This window comes from Juglans microcarpa x Juglans regia, chromosome 7D, assembly GCF_004785595.1.
Source record: "Juglans microcarpa x Juglans regia isolate MS1-56 chromosome 7D, Jm3101_v1.0, whole genome shotgun sequence".
Lineage (NCBI taxonomy): Eukaryota > Viridiplantae > Streptophyta > Magnoliopsida > Fagales > Juglandaceae > Juglans > Juglans microcarpa x Juglans regia.
In genome coordinates, this window is record NC_054606.1 from 23,223,809 (window position 1) to 23,238,975 (window position 15,167).

Genomic DNA, 15,167 nt, shown 5'->3' on the forward strand with positions numbered 1-15,167 from the left:
GCATAGTAAGAGCACTAGCATTGGACTCATCAAATTCATTTTCAAATTTTGATGAAAAGTACATGTTTTTCATATATCTAAAACCTCCTTATCCATAACTCCACATTGGATTAGCCATTGAATTCATTAAAATAATAATATAATATTATTTTTTAATAATAGTATTTTCATTTTCTTCATATTTTATAATTACATTAATCATATGTTATTTAATAATTTAATTTGATTCTTACATTATTATTATAAGATGGTTAGAGATTAAATGTGAATAAAAAAGACTGTTGGAGATTAAAAGTGAATAAAAAATAGATTTGATTGGTGTATAGTAGTCCTTCAAATTTGAAAAAAACACATACATTTACTGTATCTCAAAACTTCACACTTATCTCTTTAGCTAATCTAATGTAGCTCTCTTTTGATAAAATTGTTCATATTTTATATTTGATTAGGCTTTTGACGAAGCCAATACCAATGCTCTAACATTTCTCTCTAAGAGCACTAGTAGTGGACTCAACAAAGTTAGCTAAAATGTAAAATAAAGTGCAACAATGGACTCAACAAATAAATAGTGATTTTAGCCGCATATTATATCACTGACCAAATTTGTTGAGTCCAAGGGGTTAGCCAAATATTATTTTTTGACTAAAAAATTATCTTCCTACTTCTCTCCCGCTATTTGCTTCTCACCCGCATAGTTTGAGAGCATTCTGCTTTGAACAAACTAGGCCAGCGGTTCAAATTCAAGTTTTGAAATTTCACTACCCTTTCCCATAAATTTTAATACAACCATAAATTTTAATACAACCAAATATTAGTTCAAAAAATATTGCCGTTGTAAATAAAAATCGTTAGAAAATTTTATCCGTTGGAATAATATGAACGTTAGAAAATTAATGTGTAGTTTTTTAATAACAAATAAATATTCAAGCTATAATTAGAATTAAAATAAACGAAAAGTTTAAAATCAATATTTTAATAGAATAATGATATATTTTTTGAGTCCATTATTTGATGTTATTGAAAAGTGGCTAACTAAATTTGTAAAAGTAAATTTTCTAGTCAAATTTTGGTCAAAATTTGTTGAGGCCACTACTAGCACTCTAAGATATCAGATATGCCGCCTACAATAAGGAATACATGATTTTGAAAAATATTAATTTATAATTATTTTATAATTCTATATTAAATAAAAAATAATTTTGTAAAATTAAGATTCATATTTAATAATTTAACATAATTACATAATTAAGTGATATTTGTTTAATGGGTGGTAAAACAACCTTAAAGAAATTATAAATGTATTAATATTACTTAGTACCTGACTTACAAATTTTGAGTCCCAGTTTTTAATTTTATCGCTGACTCAACACTTATACTCATTTATTAATTGAAAAACATTAATTTGTTCTTCCATTTGTACCGCTCCATTTGACCGCTTGGCAAAAATTTTTTTTTTTTTACTTAATAATTAAGAATGTAATTTTAAGTACATTGATATATAATTTTTTTATTTTTTAAAAATATTCAAATATACTAAAAAAATATATAAAAAAAATTACGTTAGACGGTATGCTCAGCGGTCAATAAGGGGCATGATAGCCGCACCCTTATTAATTTCAAGTGACGTAGGTTTGCTTGAACGACATGTTTATGGTCAAGTGCATAGGTCCAGCAATAACTAGCCATTTTGATTCCTTTTCCATCCTGCAAATGGAGCATTACTCATCTAAGAAAGGAAATTAATGATCAATTTACAGAACATCAACTTGGATTTTCAGGCAGGTAAAGTTGCCCGTGTACAGTTTGAAGGATGCTTCGCTTAAAAATGAGAAATGATACTTGTAGGTAAGTATTGCGATTATTTTTATAACATGTAACAATTCTCGGACGACTTACCATCAAAACTCGTGCATGGGGTCCTCACGATTCATTAACCATAGATCTCATCAGAGGTAGCAATCTTGAGTGCTTGTTCAAGGTGGTGGGCCGTGTCCCGTGGGTGTGCCTCCAATCTGGGTCTTTCCGGCAAAACCCACCGTCCTTCGCCATTCCTGACCATGCCTTTGTCCTCATCCTGCCTCCAATATGGAGGTTACCCATATTCAGTCCTCAAAAAATCACAGCACTTGTTGCTTAGGGCTATATCCCTCTTCGTCGCCAACCAAAACTCCTGTCCCTTCCCGTGGTAGCACTTGTTGACTTGGTCAAATGAGAATGATAATTAAAATTTAGATAATCTGTGTTAAAAAGATCACATATTGAATTGAGCATATCTAAAATAATTTAGATTTCAACTATAATGTTGGGCAAAAGATAGAAGATTACTGTTGGTTCATCAAACATTAAAATATTAATTTCTCACTCCAATAAAAAATACTATTTGGTTTGTAATTAAGAAATTTAGATAGAATTTTAGATGAGTTTAATCAAATATTTATTGTTATTTGAATTAAATGACTTTTAAAAATGGTTTTTTTAATATTAATTTAATTAGAATATAATTATTATTAACATTTAATTGGTAGAACTACAAAATGTGATAAAAATAAATTAAAAAAATTATTAAATTAATAATATTTTATTATTATATAAATAGTGAATGAATAATTCAATATGGAGATTAAATTTAAATGAAATAGATAAATATAAAGAAGTATGATATGGAACCTAAACCTTCATGCCGGGAGACGTTGATCTACTTGATTTTACTAAAAATTGATCCTTTTTTTTTTTCTTTTTTCTTTTTTTTTTTAGTATCAAATTTTAGAAAACCATGGCTTTTCGGTTATAAACAAAAGTTACTGACACATTAATATACTTGTAGATTCTGATGAAGAAGATAATCGCAAAAAAGGCATCGTGCATGAAATCATTTTGAGAGAGAATTTATTCCAACTATATATGAACAGAACTACATCAATGTATGCTTGACTGTTACATTAAGGACATGATACTTACTGGACAAACGGGAAAAAAAGGAAAGAAAACCAATAAAGAAATATGAATTCAGAAAGGGATGAAAAATGAACTTTAGTTAGTCTTTTAACTCCCTCAAGGAATGGAACAACTAGAATGGCTATAAGAATGTTTATCCTACAGCATTATGATAAAACAAATCGAGGACGTCTGCTGCAATTACTTTCAAAGAAGAGTCGTGTGCTATGGAGTCAAACAATTTCAACAGCAACAACAAGATTAAGGAACAAGCTGGATTTTTTAACAAACCTCCCGGGTACATATTCCTAACAACAGACGAAGAGCTCATCATCTTTTACTTGGAAAAAAAAGTATGGAACCAGCCCCTGCCAATTAATAACATCGTAGAGGTTAACCTATATGCATATAACCCAAATTTTCTTGCAGGTATGTAGTACTAATTTTATTGCACTGATAGTGGAGGTTTGAACATAACTTTGCATGATATAAAGTTCCTTTCTTGCTAATTATTTATAATCTGAATGTGAAAATCATGGTAGATATTGTTCAGATACCTTAATTTTCCTGATGTCAACTATCTTCTTCTTTCCATGTCGAATGCACTTAGCAAAACTAGAAGAACTAATTATAAACAAATATTCATGGTACTCAACTTGCTAACTCTGACTCATGTTCAACTTCAATTTTGTTTAATTCATTGTGTTTGATATGCTTCATTTTGTTTGACTAATTAATGTGCAATTAATCAAGTAGAACTAATTATCTTGCTTGTGAGTGCATATTCATGTGGTGCATACAGTCATGACATTCCATACTACAAGCTTAAATTAAGACTATTTCATATTAAAGATCAGAAGTTGAACTAGAAAGTAACACTTGAATTTCTTCCATTAAAAGCAAAAGACAAGGATTATCAAGAAGATCAAGTATATATTTTCACCCCAAGAGATCGAAAGTATCGAAATGGAAGACGGCCAAATCGAGCTGCTGGTGATGGATATTGGAAAGCCACCGGAGCTGACAGGAAAATCAAATCCAAAGGAACCGTAGTTGGGTATAGGAAGGCATTGGTTTTTTATATAGGAAAGGCTCCAAAGGGTAAAAAGACCGACTGGATTATGCATAAATTTAGAGTCGAGGATTCACCCTATACCGAAAGAGGCTCAAATGGCATGAGGGTATGTAGTTTTTCATCCTTTTACTAATTAATATATATGTTCGTTTTAAGGATCTCAATTATATTCTCAAAAACTGACCATCATCAGCACTAAATCTTGTACTATGTAGTTGGATGACTGGGTCTTATGCAGGATTTATAAAAAACCTGATAAATCAATCAAAATTCAAATTGAAGATAACGTTCCTACGATGGTCGGTTCAGCTTCTCTGCTAGATGATTGTGATGGGGGAATGATGAGCATATAGATAAGATGAATTGTGAAAATCTCAAAGATGCCCACATTGCTGATGTTGAGGTACCAATAATGGGTGCCTGGGATAATATGCAGATCACCATGGCCAGTACCTTCTAAAATGGGTTCCAGCAGCCAGAATCAGCTACTCAATGCAGTAACGGTTATGCTCTCGATACTAGGGCTACTTTCAATGGCTACTCTAATTATGCAAGTCATCTTGATCTTCCTGCCACGATGGTTCCACCAATTGGATGGTCCAACTGGGCGTATAATTCCACAGATCAGATAGTCTTTGGGTCTAACTATCTAAATGAACCGAGTGAATTCCAAGAGGATCTGTGGATGAGTTTGCCATCTCAATTGGATCCTAGTAGTTATAGCTTTTACCAAGAGTCGTATGTGCATCTTCCCGATAGTGTCCCAAATAATAATACTGATGAAAACGATGGTAGAGAAGAGTCTGACGACTGATCTTTAACTTGATGAGGGAACTAAAGTATTATTACTGGACTTGACGATTATATAGGATGATGATCTAGCTAGTTTTGGCAACTTAATTTATGTATTTGCTTGACATTTTCTACCGGATTCATGTAGATGATTTTATTAATTCCTAATAAAACTTCGATATATATTGTCATTAACCCTATGTGTTGCAAAACTCTTGCATTCATGTTAAGCATTGGATGAAAACAAAGAAAAAAAAAAAACATGTCTGAAATAAAACCAAAGCTTACATGCTCTAAGATTATGATCTTTAACTGATATGATGAACATTATTCAAACATCATACACTCTAAAATCAATGACAACCAAGCATATTAGAGAGAGCTTCCTTCTTCCAGACACGGCCTCTCCATCCATATAACACTGCAGACAATACTCCAAGAACAGGACCAGAATACTCTGCCAATATAGCTCTAGCACATATAAAAGCTAATGAATGTTAACTACTGACAAATAAAGACTATGAAGAAAAACGGACACATTATAAAAATTCCAAAGAAAATATGAGCTATACAGTATTTTAGATCAAGTGAATTAAGAAGAAGCAAATATCAAATTCTCCACAACAAATAGAAATTAGGAAAGGAGATCTAGACATAATCCACGGGAAAAAGCAAGGTAGAGAACATATGTTCATAATTTTAAAGTTAAAGCTCCTTGGGTCTTTACCATCTAAAATGGTTTGCAAAAGCCACCCAAGTTTCTCGAGTTCTTAACAAAAACACTCTAAATAGAGGATAGCAAAATAATAAAAATTGTAACATTTTTTTACTGATAGAGGCTGGTTAACAAAAACACCCAAGGGATGTATGTTTCTCATTTCAAATGTTATGTGTTCATATACCTTCAAAGGCATCAAAACAGAAATAAGGTGTTCTTTTTTAGACATTAGATTGAGTGCATCAACTTTTCTGTTTGTCAGAAATTTCAGCCAAAAAGCATGCTACTACATGTTTAAAGCCAATAATAAATGGAGATTTCGCTTTGCAGGAAAAAAAATAGGAAATTAACCCAAAAGGAAAAATTAGAGTCCAATTAACTATTATGGCTGATTGAGTGTGATCATGCCATAGACAAAAATGACAAGCCATCATGAGAGGTGATATCTCTTAGCATTTCTAAGTAATGTAGGATTCATGCTCTTTTCATGGTTATGACCTCCCTTCTTGTTTAAATATAATTGTATTTCTTGGTTTAGGAGGTTAACTTATGGAAACTCATGGGTGATTTCAACTTCTATGGAATCACAGCACCAGGTAGTGTTTCTATTATATATACGAATTTTAATTAGAGTTCCATCTGATTGGAGTTTCACCGTATTTAGCTGCAGGAGTTTATGGTGTGTCTAGCGTAATTTCTTATAGTAAATAATTTTGGATTGGATCAAAGATTTGATAGAACTGTGTTAGACATAGAGTACTTACCTCTGATAATAATGCTTAAATCTTCACTTGCAGCTTAAAATGCCATCAAAGCTTACACCAGTACCTAATGATTTCCTCTGGGTTGCACCCAGATTAATATTTGCAATTCAGGTTCTCTACATATGTTTAATCAAATGGTCAAGAAGATTTACAAAATCACCCGTATACACTTAATCTAATGGTCAAGGAAACATTATTGTCCAAAAAAACATAACAATAAATTTCTGAAAAAAAAAAAAAAAAAAAAAAAAAGTTTCATTTTCTTAAGAACAACCCATGCATGTCAACATTCATGATTCATATCTACAAATTTGGAAACCAAATGCTTACCATGTCTGCTGAGGCAGTTCACAAAAAATCACCTCAAGCAACAAATTTTACACTGGTAACCTATCAAATGCAATGTCTAATCAGCCAACAGATTTTCATGACAGGACAACCTCAACTACAACAAAAAATAGACAAAGATAAGCAAATAATGATCTAATTGAAGAAGGGAAAAAATGAAATTTCTCTTGAACTTTTCTTTAGCCGTCAATTGTTAGTGGCTGGGCAAACCTGATTTGCATTATGAGAATGCGTTCCAAGCTTCCTCTTTCATGGTGAGAGCATCTGCTGGTGCAAAAGTAGTAACCCAAAAAGGAACTTTACTGTAACAAGAATTACAATAGTATGAGAATTTAAAAATTATAACAAGATATTCCAAGAAAAACAAAAAAGGAAGTACAAGAAAGAAAAAAAAAAAATCCACCAAAAACTTTATGGATGTAGCAAATCTTTCAAAGTCATGATAGTAATTATAAAAATTAGAATTAAAGTTATCCTTTGATAGTATTAATACTTGTGCCAATCACATTTACAAAAGCATATAAGGATACAGTTCAATAGGTTATCTCAGCAATGGAGAACAAGAGAAAGTGATGTTTTTTTTTCCTCGAAAACAAAACAACACATGGTATCATTGGTAACGACCTTTGATAACATCTCAAGAGATTCAAGACACCTTCGCACTAATGAATGAGGGTTGTTGCCTCATTTTCAATAAGAAAAACTCATTTTCTTGTTAGTTGCGAAATTTCTTCCTCCTACTTTCTAGGTTTTCTGGGCTCATGAAAAAATTCGAGATAGAGAGAGAGAGAGAGAGAGGAGGATTTTAGGGCCAGCGGCTTTTACCATTTTGTCTCATCGAATAAAACAACCCCGGTCCCTAGTCAGAGGCATACAGAGGGACAAAAATGGAAAATGAATGAAATAGAGGGATAAAAATGAAATAAAGAAGTGGTCGAAATTTTACTATTTATTCTTAGATAGCCTCTTTTAGAGCATCCTCTTTGACTTGGCCAAATTCATCTTCAAAATTTAGCCAACATCACACTTTTTTACATTTGCCTATTCAATTTAAATTTAACTCCCACATTGGACTATCCATTTACTCTCTATATAATAATAAAATATTATTAATTTAATAAATTTTTTATTTAATTTATTTTTATCACATTTTGTATCTCTACCAATTAAATGTTAATAATAATTATATTTTAATTAAATTAATATTAAAAAATTATATTTTCAAAAGTCATTAAATGCTAATAATAAAAAATATTTGATTAAACTCATCTAAATTTAAATCTAAATTTTTTAATTACAAACCAAATATTATTTTTGCTTAGAGTGAGAAACTAATATTTTAATATTTGCTTGGAGTGAGAAATTAATATTTAATATTTGATGAACCAATTGTGGTTGTCTATATTTGACCAATCACTGTAGTAGAAATCTAAATTATTTTGAAAATGACAAATCCAATGTAGAGTCAAATCCAGTAATATTATTGCGCAATTCATAATGTCATTTGAATTCAGAGTATTTTAGTGAAAACATGGTTGGGGGGCATTAAACTTAATTTATGCAACATCCCTATCCTCACTGCATCTAATGTTTGCGTGGATCATAAGCGTTGCTAGTGCAGGCATTGATCAAAGCATTGAATGATCTCGATCTCCACTTCAGAAATATCACAATATTAAAAGTGTCCAATTGCTGATATTGTATTTTGACCCTATCATTATAGAAATATCACTATATTAAAAGAGTTTACATAATCATTAATTCTTAACATAATTCGTTATATGATAAGATAAAAATATCACATATCTGTATTTCGAAAGTACTTAATAATTATTAAGTACCAACTAGGTGACAATATTTAATCATGGCGGAACATGTTAGATTCAATTTTCTCATATAGGGTATGAAAATGACAAATTATAAAAGTTTGATAGTGGTATTTGGAATATTGAGGGAAAGAGATGGAAAGTGCAATCATCACTCGCACAATGTGGTCCGAATTGCCCAATCCAATGTTGGAAAGGTATTACCAGTATACCTAGCATTTCTACATACTTTATAATACCCATGATGGGGCCTTCTCAAGGCTTCATTGCCGCGAGTTAACAGGCTCTGTTCGGTGGGTCCAACATATCATATACATTTTCCGACATGATCATAAGGAGAAACAACAATAACTTTACAAAATGGGTGCATGATTTGGTTTAAAATTAATTTTTTTCATACTCAAATCATACGTACATTACTATGTTACGATTGTACAAATTCCTCAATAAATTACACATGCCGATTAAAATATTTTAAAGGGAAAATTCAAACACCCTAAGAAACTTGCACAATCCGATTTAATTATATATAAGTAGTCTAAATATATGCATAATGAATATGGCCACAAAGTTATATAAAATACATGAACTTAATAGCGATATATATTTGACTCTCCCCCTTGAAACTCTAATTAATAAAAGATAGAGCATTGCTTTTATGTCATTACAGTTATATCATTCACTTTATCTCATGCTTCACGTGCCTTGTAGTGCCACATGATTTAAAAAAATAAAAAATATATTTAAAATAAAATAGAATCTGTAAACACAAGAAGAGGATCCAAAGTCTAGATTTACTCTAACACTTTATGTTTGTGTTTTAAATTTTTTTATTTTTTAATAAATAATAAAAAAAAAGAGTAGTATAATTGCATAGTAACATTTCTCTTTAAGAGTTCTAATAATGGACTCAACAAAGTTAAGCTAAGGTATAAAATAAAGTACAACAATAGACTCAACAAATAAACAATGATTATAACCACATATTATGTCACTGGCCAAATTTGTTAAGCTCAAGGGACTAGCCAAATATTATTTTTAGACTAAAAATCTATCGTCTTGCTTCTCACCCGCACAATTTGAGAGCATTGTGCTTTGAACAAACTAGGCCAACAGGTTCTGAAATTTCACCACCATTTCCATAAATTTTAATACAAAAATAAACTTTAATATAACCATAGTTTAAAAAATATTTCCGTTGTAAAAAAAAAAAAAAAAAATCGTTAAAAAATTTTATCCGTTAGAATGATATAACCGTCAAAAAATTAATATATAGTTTTTTAATAACAAATAAATATTCAAATTATAATTAAAATTAAAATAAACGAAAATTTTAAAATTAATATTTTAATAAAATAGTGACAAATTTATTGAGTTTGTTATTTAATATTATTGAAAAGTGACTAGTTAAATTTGTAAAAGTGAATTTCTTAATCAAATTTTGATCAAAATTTGTTGCGGTCACTACTAGTGCTATAAGATATCATATATGCCGCTGATCATGAGGAATACATAATTTTGAAAAATATTAATTTATAATTATTTTACGGTTATTTATAATTAAGTGATATTGTTTAATGGGTGGTAAAATAACTTTAAAGAAATTATAAATGTATTAATATTACTTAGTACCCGACTTATAAATTTTGAGTCCCCGGGTTATTCTTACCTTTTCTAACCGGATGATAAGTTATTAAACCTAATAGATAAAACAAACAGTACCAATTAAAGAGAATAAAAAAAGTGAGAACCAAAATATCATTCCAAATATATACAAGTCCAGTTCTTTCAACCACAAGTTTTGTAGATTAAAACCCACATTGCTCCACTTTGGTGACGTAGGTTTGCTTGCACGACAAGTTTATGGTCAAGTGAACATTATAGCTCCAGCAATAACTAGCCATTTTGATTCCTTTCCCATCCTGCAAATGGAGCACTACTCTTGTCTAAGAAAGGACTTTAATGATCATTTAAAGAACATCAACTTTACAGACATGTAAAGTTGCCCGTGTACAGTTTGAAGATGCTTCGTTTACATATTTAAGAAAAAAATATATAGAAATGTTATGCATTAATTATTATTTATTTTTATATTCTAAATTTATATTTTTTTATAAAATGTTGGAATAATAGAATTTTTTAAAATATATAGATATGATTTTTTTTTTTTTTGATATAGGAGGTAATATCGTTCTTTAATTCTTTATAGATATGGCAAAATGTATAGATATGACTTGACAGTAAGTCATTTTATAAATTTATTCCTTTTAGAATTTCTTTCTTGCTGTAAAAAGATGTTTTGAGAGACTTCTTAGACAAATTTTATTATAAAAATATTTAGGTAAATTTATTATTTTTATAACATGTAACAATTCTCGGACAACTTACCATCAAAACTCGTGCATGGCATCTCACGATTCATTAATCACAGATCTCATCAGAGGTAGCAATCCTGAGTGCTTGTTCAAGGTGGTGGGCCGTGTCCGGTGGGTGTGCCTCCAATCTGGGTCTTTCTGGCAAAACCCACCGTCCTTCGCCATTCCTGACCATGCCTTTGTTCTCATCCTGCCTCCAATATGGAGGTACCCCATATTCAGTCCTCAAAAAATCACAGCACTTGTTGACTAGGGCTATATCCCTCTTCGTCGCCAACCGAAACTCCTGTCCCTTCCCGTGGTAGCCGTCTACCAAGTGTAAATGAACCTCCAAATTATGCGCACAACCAAGATCATTATTCGTCTTCAGATACGGGCTCTGAGTGTGATCCAATGCAAGTTCCACTCCAACATGAGCATAACTCCATGGAAATGACATAGCATCCTCTACATACTTCTGGAACTGGAATTTCTCGTTTGCAATTATCCCAGGTACAGTTGGCACCTTGTCGTGCACATTTGTCACTCTCAGTACCTTAACTCCGAGCTCATCGCATCTTTCCTTGAACTTGAGGTTGCCCACTCGAGGACCCGAAAAGGAGTAAACCGTGATGGGAATCTTGGTCGCAAAACCAGTACCATCACGTACAATGTTAAGCTTCATCTCGGCTATGTCATAAGCGCTTAAGATAGCCAAAGCAGCTCCAAGACTATGCCCCGTCACTGTAATGCTTATTTCTTCTCCTCTGTAGTAGTCCAGAAGCCGCTTGATTTCGGCTAGTACTTGTTCACGAGCTGAGAATGAGCAATACTTGCAGTTCTCCTCTTTCTTGGTGTACAAGTCGTAGAAGCCTGACTCTATCTTGATCGATGGGTCTCCACGAAAGTTCGCCGGGTGGAGAATATCTTTGAGATCACATACCCATTCGAGGAACGTCACCGTGCCTCTCCATGCAATGACAATTTCGCGCCGCCCCAGCCGTTTGATCTCTTTCTCGTCGGTGGTAACCGCCACGTAGCCCATCCAGTTTGCATGCGTGCTCCAAACGCTGCTCATCTTGGATTTTTGGAAGAAATTGGGGAGGTTGATGTTTGAAGTTGCGTATAAATACCGACTGATTTTGTAGCCTTTGTCTGCCATGTCGAGCTTTTCGAAGAAATTGGCTCCTCGGTATTTGCATGTGCCACAGTACTTGGAGTGAGGATCGAAGTCGAAGGAATCGTAGCAAGCTTGTGCGAATTCTCCGTACCGGATGATTTCTTGTCGGAGGTGGGAATTCATGGGGTCCAGAAGGCCTTCCCAGTCATTGCTGCCCTGAATTTCCTTCCAAATTTCACAAAGGGGCCGGTCCTGTTCCTCGAAAACTAGGGTCGAAGGTTCATCCAACTCTGGGATTAAACTCGAGACTGTCGAGCATTTTGTGCCTATGGCTGGCTTATAATTTGGTGAAAAGGGTCTCTCCGGAAGGCTGAGATTTTGGGTTTTTATGAGGTTGTGTCTTGGCAGGAGCCCTGGAGAACGAGGTCGGAGAGTTGAGATGGACTGGTTGAGTGGTGTTAGCAAAGACGCCATGAAAGCTTTCTCACTGAATTTCTCTTATCTTTTGTATAGGGAGGACTATGCTCTAGCTCTTCCCCGGGAGAGAGAGGAAAAGGGGTAGATATTAGTGTGATGTCAAGTCTGTGACGAAAGAGCAATGGTTAAAATGATCAGATTTGAAGTGTGTGCGGGTATGATGGAGTGATGTGTGCGTGCGCACGCGTCTGAAAGGGATAGAGAATTGGTGGAAGTGGAAGTAGAACTGGAAAGTGCGTGCTCGTAAAAACCACTCTGCGCGTGTAGCGACGAGCAATAAATGACGGAACTCAATGCAGTGATATGATATTTGGGGAAGAGAGAAAAATATAAAATGATGCAGACGTTGAAAGGGAAAGGTGTAGTGACCCAGACGAGGCTTTTGAAGAAAGAATAATGAGTCTTATCTTCTATTACTTTTCTATTATTCTTTTTAATTTTTTTATTTAATAGTTAAGAAAATGATAATTATTAAAATTATATATTTTTTAAATTTTTTTTAGTAATTAAAGATATTAAAAAAATATTTTAAAAAATAAATACATTAAAAATAATAAATTAGTGATAAAAGAATTGTAAGTTTATATTACCCGGAAAGAAATTCCTCATCGAGTTGATCCTGTCCAGCAGCATCCATTGCCTTATCAGGGAATGAGTAGTCCTGTGTAGATAAATACGATATTTATATAAAATGAAATTAATTTTTTTTTTAAATAATTATACGACGTTTACGCATCTCTATTATTATATGTAGTATTATTTTATAAAGTAGCGGTATAATAAAAAAGTTAATTTTAAAGTTCACGGGAGTTACTTTAATATGTTATAAATTCATTTTAGTTTATAATTTTATTTTCTTAAGAAAAAAAAAATAGCAAACATCTTCTTTGGACAGTAAACAGGTAGGTCACTCAACTCTCGTTGAATGTTAGATATGACTGTTGACTCAGTCCTGATCCAAGTTCTAGACATTTCCTCTTGATAGGACGATCTACTACTCTAGTCCAAACAAGGAGATATCGATGCAGATGTATGAATAAGACATTAATTTGTTTAAAAAAAAATGAATGGACATTTATTTCTTAGAGTAGCAATTAGCAAAGATATTCAAGAGGGCATGCATAATTATGCTTCTAGTTTGAATATTCAAGAGCACATAATCATGATGCATTATTGTAAAGATAAATATTTTAATTATAAATAGATTATATAAAAATAATTTTATAAATTATATATAAAAATAATTTTATAAACTAACATATCTTTATATCATTCATCAAATTAAAAAATTAGTTTTATCGTAAAATAGATCTAATAGATTATATAAAATTATATCAATTTTTTTATTTTTTGATAGTTATAGTAATTCTCAGTTAAAAAACACATCTCTAAAAAAAATTAAAAAAGTTAAAAAGGAAGTCACGAGGTTAGTTAGATGGTTGAGATTGACAACCGACTGGTTATAAAGGATATCTTAAAGGAGGTAGGTTTGTTTGTTGCATCTTAATCACGCGCATTTGAAAGTGTAGCTGCCCCGACCTCTCATGATTTATTGGGTTCCACTAAGCTTTAGAAATTAGATTAAAGCATCCTTATTGACTTGGTTAAAAAAAAAATAATCAAAATTTAAATAATTTGTATTAAAAATATCTCATATTAAGTTGAACATATCTAAAATAATTTAAATTTCAGTTATAGTATTGGGCCAAAAATAGAAGATTACTGTTAATTCATCAAACATTAAAATACTAGATTTTTATTACAATAAAAAAATATTATTTGATCTGTAATAAAAAAATTTAGATAGAAATTTAATTGAATTTAATCAAATATTTTTATTATTAGTATTAGATAACTTTTGAAAATATGATTTTTTAATATTAATTTAATTAGAATATAATTATTATTAACATTTAATTTGTAGAATTATAAAATGTGATAAAAATAAATTAAAAAATTATTAAATTAATAATATTTTATTATTATATAAAAAGTAAATAAATAATTTAACGTGAAGATTAAATTTAAATAAAAAATATAAATATAAAAAAATATAAAATTGATTAAATTTTAAAAATAAATTTAACTAAATCAATGAAAATGCTACGAGTGATGTTCAATCTTGCTAATCAATGAGTCGTTGGTTATTGCTTTATCAGTTTGTGTCATGTCGTATCCACCAATACTTAACAAATCCCGGCCTTTTTGCCTTTCGGTTCGAGCCATCGGCGCGCTTCCTTCAACAAGTCTTTTATACAATAATAAAATGCGCAAGTGTTGCATCCTATGACTAAATATCATAATTTGGTCAAAGTCTGATCAAAAGAATATATGCACATATCTTACGTTCCGAATTAATATTATGCTAATAAAGTATATTTTATTCATTCATTTTTTTTTACATAATCTATAATTTATTATGTAAAGTAATACCAATAATTATGTATGTATATATATATATCAAAATGCAAAAATTTTAAAAATGTTTATCTATTTAACAATTATTGATTCGTGAGATATATAATTTTTTTTCCTTCTCCAACCAAAATTTAAAAGATTTAGATAGTGAGTTGAGATAAAAGTTAATATATTATTTTGTAATAATAATATTATTATTATTTTAAGATTTGAAAAAATTGAATGGTTTATTATATTTTATATGAAAATTTAAAAAAATTGTAATAATTATATGAGATGAGTTGAGAGGATTTTTATATCTAAATCGTTCTGTTATATGAGTATATTTGGTTAATGATAGT

At 31.1% G+C, this 15,167-nt stretch overlaps 2 protein-coding genes across 31 annotated transcripts in view; both read right to left on the reverse strand.

The window, feature by feature from the left end:
• Positions 1 to 15,167, reverse strand: part of LOC121239847 — a 128,501-nt gene that overhangs the window by 68,207 nt on the left and 45,127 nt on the right. For 3 of the 30 annotated variants that reach the window (XR_005935398.1, XR_005935397.1, XR_005935400.1), the window contains 2 exons: positions 6,284 to 6,399; positions 5,190 to 5,272 (listed from right to left, as the gene is read on the reverse strand). The exons of 22 other annotated variants lie outside the window; for them this stretch is intronic. Coding sequence is in view for 1 of the 8 variants with exons in the window: in XM_041137190.1 (XP_040993124.1) it covers positions 5,188 to 5,272 (85 nt within the window). In the remaining 7 variants the exon portion in view is untranslated. Of the gene's footprint in view, positions 1 to 3,124; positions 3,303 to 5,182; positions 5,273 to 6,283; positions 6,400 to 6,613; positions 6,934 to 15,167 lie in introns of those variants that run through there. 5 more of the 30 variants (XR_005935401.1, XR_005935399.1, XR_005935396.1 and 2 more) reach the window with 5 other exon arrangements.
• On the reverse strand, positions 10,322 to 12,489 carry LOC121239846 (phospholipase A1-Igamma3, chloroplastic). The gene is made up of 2 exons (XM_041137185.1): positions 10,846 to 12,489; positions 10,322 to 10,379 (listed from the first exon to the last, which is right to left on the reverse strand). The coding sequence occupies exon 1, from the start codon at positions 12,403 to 12,405 to the stop codon at positions 10,879 to 10,881; it is 1,527 nt and encodes a 508-aa protein (XP_040993119.1). The 5' UTR covers positions 12,406 to 12,489; the 3' UTR covers positions 10,322 to 10,379; positions 10,846 to 10,878.